Here is a 9463-nt window from a genome sequence, read left to right on the forward strand (position 1 = left end):
GTGGGGGGGGGAGCGGTTGGGGTTGAACGTTGGGTGGAAAGGTGAGGGAAAGAAAGGGCCGAATACAAAAGTCAGAGAGGTATTTGGTCTCGGTGAGTAACGGGGGTGAGGTCAGGTCTGTCAACATTGGTGAACCTTCTTGTGGCACACCGGGTGAGTGGAGGCATGCTTTTCTCGTGTCTGTAAAACAAGGGTGGGTAAGGTATGACTTGGACGCTCACTCAGAAGAGGAAGGAACATGGTGTAATAGCTTCATGGTCAATGCCTTGTCGGTTGACCAAAGTCATCAAAGTTGGTCTGACAGAGACCCTGACCCACGTGTTGGGTAGCCGAAATAAGAACCCTTCCATTTGTCCTTCTGGGCAGAGTAGCAGTAGGTGGTGTTGAGATGGGTGATTTGAGCTCGAGCACGGCTAAGCATGATATAAAAGTTCACTTTCCGACAAGCACGCACTTTATGCTGATATCTTGCCTTCTGTTGTCCACGAGCCTTTTCTACCTCCGCCACAGGGGTTTCAATTTGCGCACACTTTTCGAACATTGACTTTCGGAAGTCTCTGACAACTCTGATAAGCCATCCATGCTGGTAGGAAGAGGGCTCACGTATAAAGTAAAAGCAAATCTGACGGAAAAAACTGCCTGACGCATGTTCGAATACTGTAGAAAGCATTCGTGTTCCCTTTCGAGCGCTTGAGCCCGACTCCTAGTTGTTTACTGGCACTGCCTATGCCTGTCTTTTGTTGGTAGAAGATGTCAATGGCTCTCTGCAACACCATTATCTTCCAAAAAGAATTACAAGGCAGGCTTTGTGGTATGATCAGGCACCTACCTAGGCTGCCCGTTGGTTGTGTGGTTGACCGTGGACTTCCATTGGTCAACTGTTGTGAAAGACAAATATGAGAAAACAGAAAGACTTAGTACCGTGGAACAACGACACTTGGGATATATGGGAGTTAACTCCTGGAATCTCCGTATGACTTGGCTTGAGATATGGCTGACTGTGATACCAACACGAGACCTCCTTCTCGGCTGATTCAGGTGTCGTTCTACACTGAGTCTGGGATGGATCTTGTAATGAGCCGTCTGCTCTCACACCTCAACTTAAGCTTGGAGAGGAATCCCCAGTAGGGGGTTTTAATTCGGTTATAAATAAAAGCTCCCTGTTGAAAGACCGCTGTTTTGATAGTCAAGCTATCAGTACTCGAAAGAAAGAACCAAAATGGCACGGCAGATGCCAGGCACGAAGAACAGAACAAACTCCAGTAGCATCTCAAGCCCTTTGCCCTACTGCTGCCCCGAAATATCAAAAATGCCCTCTAAAGCTGTGGGTAACCATACCAAGTAACCATCGCTGAGGCTAAAGTCCAGCCGCCGTTCCATTTCCAGCCTCGGTCCCAACTCCGAACTCCTCTGTTACCCTCCTCCTTGCTATCCCCAGCCGGCGGAGTCAACTCCTACTTGCTTCCAGCAACCACACCCATCGCCGCAACCAGCGCGTCCATCGCGCTGCTGTGTGTTTTCGCCGTCGGGCCAATCCCCGCTTCCGGCTTGCCCACCCAAGATAGCCCTAATCGATTTGTCTTTGGGTCCCGGCCCTTGGCCCAGATCGAATCCGCGTTCTTCTTGATTGTCATCGCGAATTTCTCATTGGGAACAGCCTTGTATAGGTAGTGCAGGTTCCGAATAAAGATACCCTTGAACTGCGGCCCATCCTCACCACAGTCCGCTCGCTTGTCGCAGTGGTCGGCTTCATGAAGGATGCCGTCTTCATCTTGTAGACTGGCGATGGCCGCTTCGGCAATGTCGACCGCTGGCGAGAGATACGAGTCGTTGCCCGCGGCTTTGCTGAGCTCGACCAGACCACCCAGGATGACCCCCTGATTGTAGGACCAGGTAGTCTCGTTGTTGTTGAAGCAGGTGGTGCTGTTGAGGCCGTCGTTGATCAGGTTGTCCTTGTTGATCAACCCACTCTTCTTAAACCATTCCCACTGTTCTCTTGCGATCTGAAGGTAATGGTCTTTGGAACCCTGCACCCGGTTGGCGAGACTGGCAGCCACGGTAAGGTAGAGTTCGTTGGCGATAGCGGCCTTGTACCTCATCGTCTTGTTCCACAAGATACCGCCGCCACAGACGGTGTCGGCGCCGGTTCTCATATCATCAAAAATGCTTTCCGCCATACTGAGGTATTCGATCTTCTTGGTTAGGTCGTACGATCTGATCCAAGCCAATGCCCACCACCCCTCGTCATCGTAAAATGTGTTGATAAACTTAGGGTAACCGCTCTCCGTCGTCCGCGTGTGCTTTCTTGATGAGGCCATCCGTTCGTCTGCTCTGTGTCGTTTTCCGATTTGCACGTTCTCCTTCTGAGCATTCACAAACGTAGTGGCAGCAATATCGGTAACATTGACATGCTGATTTGGACCCTCAAGCAGAGCCCAGTCTGTCAAAACTGTAAGAATGTTTGCGTTCTGCCACCAACCCCCTGTGCTCCACCCCCCCGTTTGCGGTTTAAACCAGACTTGAAGAACCTTGGCTGCGAGTTCAGCATTTTCGGCGTAGGGCGCGTCAGTTGCAGCGTGGCCGAGCCGGTGAATAGACATATAGAAGAGAGCTCGAGCAGCCAATCCGCCCCATGTGGTGGAAACCATGTTGATAGCTGTTAAACAAGTAAATCCAGTAATGGTGATCTAGTTTCTGAGTCGTTTGTCAAGGGGAGGGTATGCAAGAAAATATATACTCGCCACGGTAGCCAAAGTTGTGAAATGATGTACCAGAAGCTCGAAGTTTGATCGAAGACGGAAGATCCTGTGATCGCGAGGGTTGCATCTCCCCGTTTGGGAATCCTGGGCCATGCTACCTGCCAACATGTTGTCCAACTTCAGCACTCATCTTCGGGCGTTCTTGATCATCCGAAACAGGAAGATGCAGTGGAAAGCATAAGTATGTGGTTTGTTCCAACAGGCTAGCGCGTCCCTGTGCGGCATCTGGCGGCAAGGCCATACCATGTAGAAGCGGCAGTGACAGATGAACAATGACTGGACCGTTTCCAGGCACGGTTGCGCATGAGGAATGCACGTGAGTGCGAAGATATGCGAAGCGGATGTGTCAAGCGCTCGCTTCTCCAGAGCGCCGGCGGCCGTCACCCATGCGGCCGCGGTATGCAAAGTAGTGATAGGAAGACGACCGAGTGGGTTCAGGTGTACGAGCTGTTGTGGTTCTAGAGAACATTAGCAAACATATGATGAAGCATCACCAACAAGCGGGCACAACTGATCCAAGATGATCTAGCAGACAGATACCCGTGCCGGCTTGTCGTCAGAAGATGCATGTCAGCGGCGCTGTTGTTGAACACACATCACTCATTCGGCAGCTGGTCTCCTTGCCGCATCCTATCAGCAGCACGAGGCTTGGTTGTGCAATGGCGGTACAAAACAGCCACTCCACGTGAGCCTCAAACCCAAGATGTCTTGGTACTCTTCTTCGGACGTGACAAAACATGTGTAGATCCGGGGAGCGGTATCCTTGATGAATCAAATATCGAGATAGCCTTGCGGTTCTTAAAACCTATTGGCAGATTCTATTCGGCCTTGCCACCAGAGACGCCGGGCTGTACGACCAGACAGAGAGTACGGCATACCGCGCGGGCACGAAAGACATTGGCGGAGCTCCGAACATGATGAAAACCGGAGTTGTGTCTTCGTCGATGAAGAGATTGTCGTCTTTGTCGTCATCATTACTTACCTGATCTGACAGCGTTCAGGGCAACTGGCTAGTAGGTACAACTGGGGGTTGGAAGTTCGAGATTCTTGAAGGTTGGTGGACAAACATGTCGTGCCGCCACAGCAGGAGTGATGAAGTCATCTTGCCAGTTCTGAAAGGATTGTGTTCAAAGGAATGAAGTCGCCGGACGTCAGGTCTTCCCTGTTCTCCATGACGGCAGCGCGGGTCTTGCCGGTTTAATGTGGGGTATTTTGCGGGGAACCCCTGGTAGGGCTGAGCGACTGCCGAACAATGGATTCTTAGCTTGTCGAATGCCCCAAGTTTTATCGATCCGTAGAAGAAGTCAATGACATCAAAAAAGCTAGCACCGAATAAAAAGTGCAAAGATAAATATCTGTTTCCTTGTCTGATATCATTCTCCAAAAGCTCGATAGCTCTTGCGGAAAGCCGAGCTACCCCGCGCCTGCTTACCCCGCAGTATCCCCAATTCCCCAAAGGCACAGTGAGTAGAAGGCTTCCCACAGAAATGAAATCAACCTCTTTCCTTTTGCTTACAGAGATTATCTAGATATTCTTGAACACTTATGGCTGACCTCCCCGATTGTATCTCCAAGACCTGATTATGCCAATGGAGTGCAGGCAGCACGAATCAAAACGAGGCATCGGTCCTGCGATAGAGAATCTGATTTCTGGACACACTAGCCCACTCAGCACATGATGCCAAACAGGCGTTTGTCATGGGCGTGAGCACCTCTGTGGACTTTGGGTCCCTCATTCATTTTTGGGCAGCCTCCGTTGGTTCATCCGATATTTCTCGCAATATGCGGTGAGCGTATCACATCACCAAGTGCATGGTGATATGTTGACAGATAAGCAGGGCCGACGACATCTCTTCACAGCCGCATGACCAGCAGTGACCCCGCGAGCCGCAGCGGACCATGTGCGATATCCCGCCGCTTTATGTATATGTATATTCTCAGCCATACATGAGCTATCTGCATCCCAGACAGGGCAATGGCGCCTTGACAGAGCAGCTCGCTAATGCAACATGTGCCTTGGTGGGTCATGGATGTCAAAGCTGCCCTGGTCGTCACATTATTGAAGTTCGACGAGGATATTGCCAGAAGCAGTAACCCATCAAGTCTTGGTGCGGATATGCCCGAGATACCCCCACGAACTCGAACTTGGACAGCATAATAATAACCGTCTGTATTTGCTCGAGTTTAAGGTCACCGGCGTCGGCCACCCACCCCTGTTGGTCTTGGCGTGACCCGGCCACGCAGGCTTCCTGACCACAAGCATGAAGGACCGAGATTTCAGGCGCAGGTCTTCCTGGTCACTAGGCAGTCATCACACCATCAGAGTGCCGTCGACATTCATCAAACGCACGAAAGGTCTAATCACATGGGTCGGTGAAGCGAAGGGACACTTGGCTCTGCGGAACTTCCTCCGGTGTCTCTTGCCAATCGATGGGCACCATCCGGAGGACCAATCGGCCCGGGCACGGCGCGGCAGGTCCGGGAGGATCGGGGTTAGCTCCTGCACTTGATCTGCATTTTTGATGGTGGTGCCGGCGCCGTTGTGTTGTTATACATGGACGCTAACAGCTTGGCTTGCCACATGCCGCCCTGCTAGTGTAGTTTCAGATGGTCTCCAGCTCAGACTAAAAGCCGCCGAAGGCTAGCGTTGCGGGAGATCGATGTCTGGATGGTCGCTTGGATGGATTCAACGGCCCGCACACAGTTATCGAGAACAACTGCCGAAGTTGAAGACTCCATGATTGAATACAGAACCGAGGGGCTTGTGGTTTGACAGGGCCGGTCAAAATACCTTCCGGCTGAATAGTTTACCATGAGCTCATATGCCATGATATCACGTCCTTGTGAACAAACTTCTTATGCTTTTTCACCCGACTGAAGCGGTGAGAAGACCTCTTGGACGCAAGCCACTTCTTGTCATTGGACACACATCGATCGTTCTTTTTCGCCGACCTTCCCTCGGTTACCTGTGGGTTGATTGGAGCGTAGAACTTGACAGCCTTCCGAGCTCTCTGGACCCAGGAACAAGCAAAGCTACGCATGCATCTTAACCATGTATCCTGGTGCCAAAGCCCCGTTCATCCCAAGTTGCTTGATTCGGATGGCGGGAAAGGTTAGGAGGGGGCGGGGGGGGGGGGCGGGCACTCCTCCCCAGCCCCAGAGGAGACCGCCCACCCGATTTCCGGGTCTTTGGTACCCCCCCCTCCTTCCTAACCCGGCCCTCGTTTAGTACCTCTTCCCACAACCGCCCAAGGAAAAGGAAAGTCCTTCACATTTTTCAGGCCCCCTTTGAAAAAAAAGCCCGAGCGGCCCTTATTCTTGAAAATCCTTGACCCTTGTTTAATGCCCGTAAATGACTTTTAAGGGACTTACGATAAAATTTCCCAAATCCCGTACCTCCGCGAGGTGACACGACGCCTTTAGGAAGCTGGTTCGCTCGGATAAACGGTCGTGTACTTGAATAACTCAGAAGAAGCTGGGCTCGAGCGCTCCCTCACCCGTTCGAACACAAGCACCGTCGAGCGTCGCACAGTTACACAAAACACTAAAGAGCTTAATAACAAGCCGACAGCAAGCGCTCTCTTTCCGCCGGGACTTTGAAAGCTCGGCACATATTTGTATAAAGTTTTGTGTTCCTTGTGTCGTGAGAGTCTGGCTATTTGTGCCGAGAAAGCCGCAAACCCCAAGGAGGCTCCCCCAGCCGGAGGGCAGGCGGGGGAAGTATGGAAAGAGTTCCCGCCGTGTTTTATTTGGCATTCTCCCCTTTCCACCCGCATCTCACATCCGTCTGGGAACCGGACCGGCACTGCAAAAGAAGAAAACAGACTCAGCATGATGGATAACAGATGGCCCCTGCCAACCCCGATTTTCGGAGTCTTTCCTAGCACATGCTTTGTTGCACACAGCACCCGACCTTTTTGAACACCTGCCTGTGTTGTCTTCATCATCCATGTGACTCGATGGGAGCCTTTAAAGACCACGCATCTACCATCACCAGACAGGGCATGGTCCACAAACCTACAAATCACAGTCACACACCTTATGCCGTAAACGGGAAGAAGGGGAGGGGGGAAAGGGGGAAATAGGGCAACTCTACCCGTCCGTAACCACAAAAAGATTTGAGGGGAAAAAATCCCGCCCTTTTTTTTGTTTTTTTTTTGTTTTTTTTTTGTTTCTTTTTTGTAAAACGATACACGCACCAGCGGGCCGAGGATACTTCGCTTGTATTAGTTATCATTGCCGGTTTTGCTGGTGGTGGCACATGACCTACAAGACACAACTTTGTTTTTATTTTTTGCACAAGGTAAGGTGTTTTTGTTCTCCGTATCTCGGGTAGTGTGTATGTATTTTGCGTGACCTGTCACTTGGGTTTTACTTTCTTGCGTTGTTCAAGATTGTCTCGGAAATTCTCCGTCCAGCTCGAGACTTCTTTTGTTGTCTGAGATCGAGCCGAGCTGAGTTTGTGTGACCTGTCAATCAGTGTCCCATATGCCAAAACCCCTCATCCAGAGGCGGTCAAGAAGCAAGAGACAGAGTGGAGGTCTTGATCACGATGGCAAGTTTAAGAACAGGTGAGGGGACAATGATATCATCTCAAAGACAGGATTCGGCCCTCAGATGGAGATGAACCGTTTGTATACATGCGTAACTTTTTGGATTTCTTTTCTCATGGAAAGATGCCGACCCAAAGACACAAAGAAAGAAAACGGCGCGCTGCCGAACGTGGAATTTCTGAAATACGTGACAAACAAAAGACCATGAACCCATGGGTTTGAGTAAAAAAGAAAACCTTTTCGTCCGTTATATCCTCATGTATTCCCCCCGAAAGAAGCATTTTCCCCTTCCCATACTGTGTAGTATAACTCCCATCTCCCTAATTCTTTCTTTTCCGTACCAATATTTCCCCACCCAAACCCTTCTAAATAATTCCCAGTCTAAATTTTGTGAAAAACGCCTTTCAAAAAAGGGAAAAAAAGATAAAAAAAAACTATCCATGAAAGCTTTCCCCTCCCCCCGTTTGATATCCCCTCCGTTTGTACCTGTCCCGTCTCTTTCTTGTTTTGGGGCGGTGTCCCCCCTCCCCGCCCTTCTCTCCCTTGCCTGACCGGAAGAAACTCCTTAAAAAGTAAATAGCACAGAGAAAAAAGCCGAGTGAAATACCTAAGCGAGCGAACGTGGTCCTGCCGTTCCCTGCAGGGTATTACATCATAAGAATAGGAGAGAAAAATGTAGCTGGTCAGAAGAGAAGAGAAGAAAAGAAAAGAAAAGAAAAGAAAAGAAAAGAAAAGGCTGAAGCAAGATGCCAAATTGGTTGATATGGCCGAAGTCGAGAGGCAGAATGGTCTTGGTGAGTAGTAGTTTGTGTGGTACGGCATGTGGTGTGAGGAAGGTCGTGGTTCGGTGTTCGAAGGAGGTAGGAAGGGTTGTTGGTGACAGGGCTACCAGGGTTATCGCTGCGGGCCAAATAACCCTGGTGAATCCGTGACAACGGATGGGACCCACACTCAGCCCGCTCTTGCGACAAGACCCCCAGAAAAAGTCAACCCGGGACCCTGCAGGACATCGCGGGTTCCCACTGTTGCACGATCGAACGGTCGTCGGTTGTAACGGTCATGTCCAGGCCGCGACAAGGTACCAGATGTCTCGAGACGGAAAAATGACGGCGGTTTCGCAAATGTACGATCTTGTCGAGGGCTTTCGGAGGACAACTCCCATTCTGGAGGGAGACACATCCTTCGCGATGCATGTCGGTCCCTGCCAACTACCGAATTCTTCCGCTTGTCTGTGGCTGGTTTTCGTCTGCTTCCCGGGCTGATTCTAGGGGAAGTCTCTGTCACTGTTCACTCCTCAGTTAGCTCCAAACGGCTTCTTGAGATTCCGTTGTCGGCAAACGACAAGGGCAATTGGGCCCAACCGAACGAAGCACTGGGTTTTGCCGCAAGCAAAAGGATTGGGCCGACTGCGACTCGCTGGAGAGCGCAGTGTCGTCACCCACCCCCCTCCACCTCGGCTTTCATGCTCCCTGGGAAGCACAGAAAGAAAACCCTCGGCCACTTCTGGCCGGCTTGGTGTTCACCGCCCTGCCTGCCGGTTCTCTCTCAGGCGAGAGGCGGGAAGGCACGTCACTGGACGGTAATAATGGTGCGTCTGAGCGCAGGCCCAAGGGTAGCACTCTGGTTCTGTTGCTGCAACTCACCTGTACTTGGACGACGTTAAGCCAACCACGACGACCAATCTCCAAACCCCTCCCCTCCTCTCTCCCTCACACACACACACACAAACACACACACACGCGCGCGCACTAATACGCCATACAGATACGCAACCAAGATCCAGGGTGCCGCTCAACCTGGTGCCAGGCACAAGGGGCCCTTCCTAGGCCCCATCCATGCAGGCACGACACGTGTGGATCTTGCAGTACCGGCATTCATAGATCCACCAGTGGGGTCCTGAGTGGCACAAATGGCACGTCCATTCGATCAGAGTGTTATCCGCCTTGATCATCTGGAATATGTGGACGCAGTGTGTAGAGAGCGCCATCTTGCCGGTGTCTGTTTTTCTGTTCTCAACTTTGATGTAGACGTCGCTTGCGGGCCGAGGTCAAAAAAGGGGGGGTGGCCGAGATTGCGAGAGCTCCTGCGCGTGGTGCTGGATTAGGAAAAAAGCTAAGATCTGGCGCGTGTTAGTGTCAAACCTCGGGCGAC

The 9463-nt window shown here is 51.3% G+C and overlaps 2 protein-coding genes across 2 annotated transcripts; both read right to left on the minus strand.

Annotated features, from left to right (window-relative positions):
* Positions 1-1454: 1454 nt before the first annotated feature.
* On the minus strand, positions 1455-2648 carry PODANS_1_23700 (uncharacterized protein; the record flags this gene model as incomplete). Its single annotated transcript, XM_001906661.1, has 1 exon — positions 1455-2648. The coding sequence occupies one exon, from the start codon at positions 2646-2648 to the stop codon at positions 1455-1457; it is 1194 nt and encodes a 397-aa protein (XP_001906696.1).
* Positions 2649-9134: 6486 nt separating this feature from the next.
* PODANS_1_23710 (uncharacterized protein) lies at positions 9135-9299 on the minus strand (the record flags this gene model as incomplete). Its single annotated transcript, XM_001906662.1, has 1 exon — positions 9135-9299. The coding sequence occupies one exon, from the start codon at positions 9297-9299 to the stop codon at positions 9135-9137; it is 165 nt and encodes a 54-aa protein (XP_001906697.1).
* Between the last annotated feature and the right edge of the window lie 164 nt (positions 9300-9463).

The sequence above is a fragment of the Podospora anserina genome, chromosome 1 (genome assembly GCF_000226545.1).
Source record: "Podospora anserina S mat+ genomic DNA chromosome 1, supercontig 6".
In the NCBI taxonomy this organism is placed as follows: domain Eukaryota; kingdom Fungi; phylum Ascomycota; class Sordariomycetes; order Sordariales; family Podosporaceae; genus Podospora; species Podospora anserina.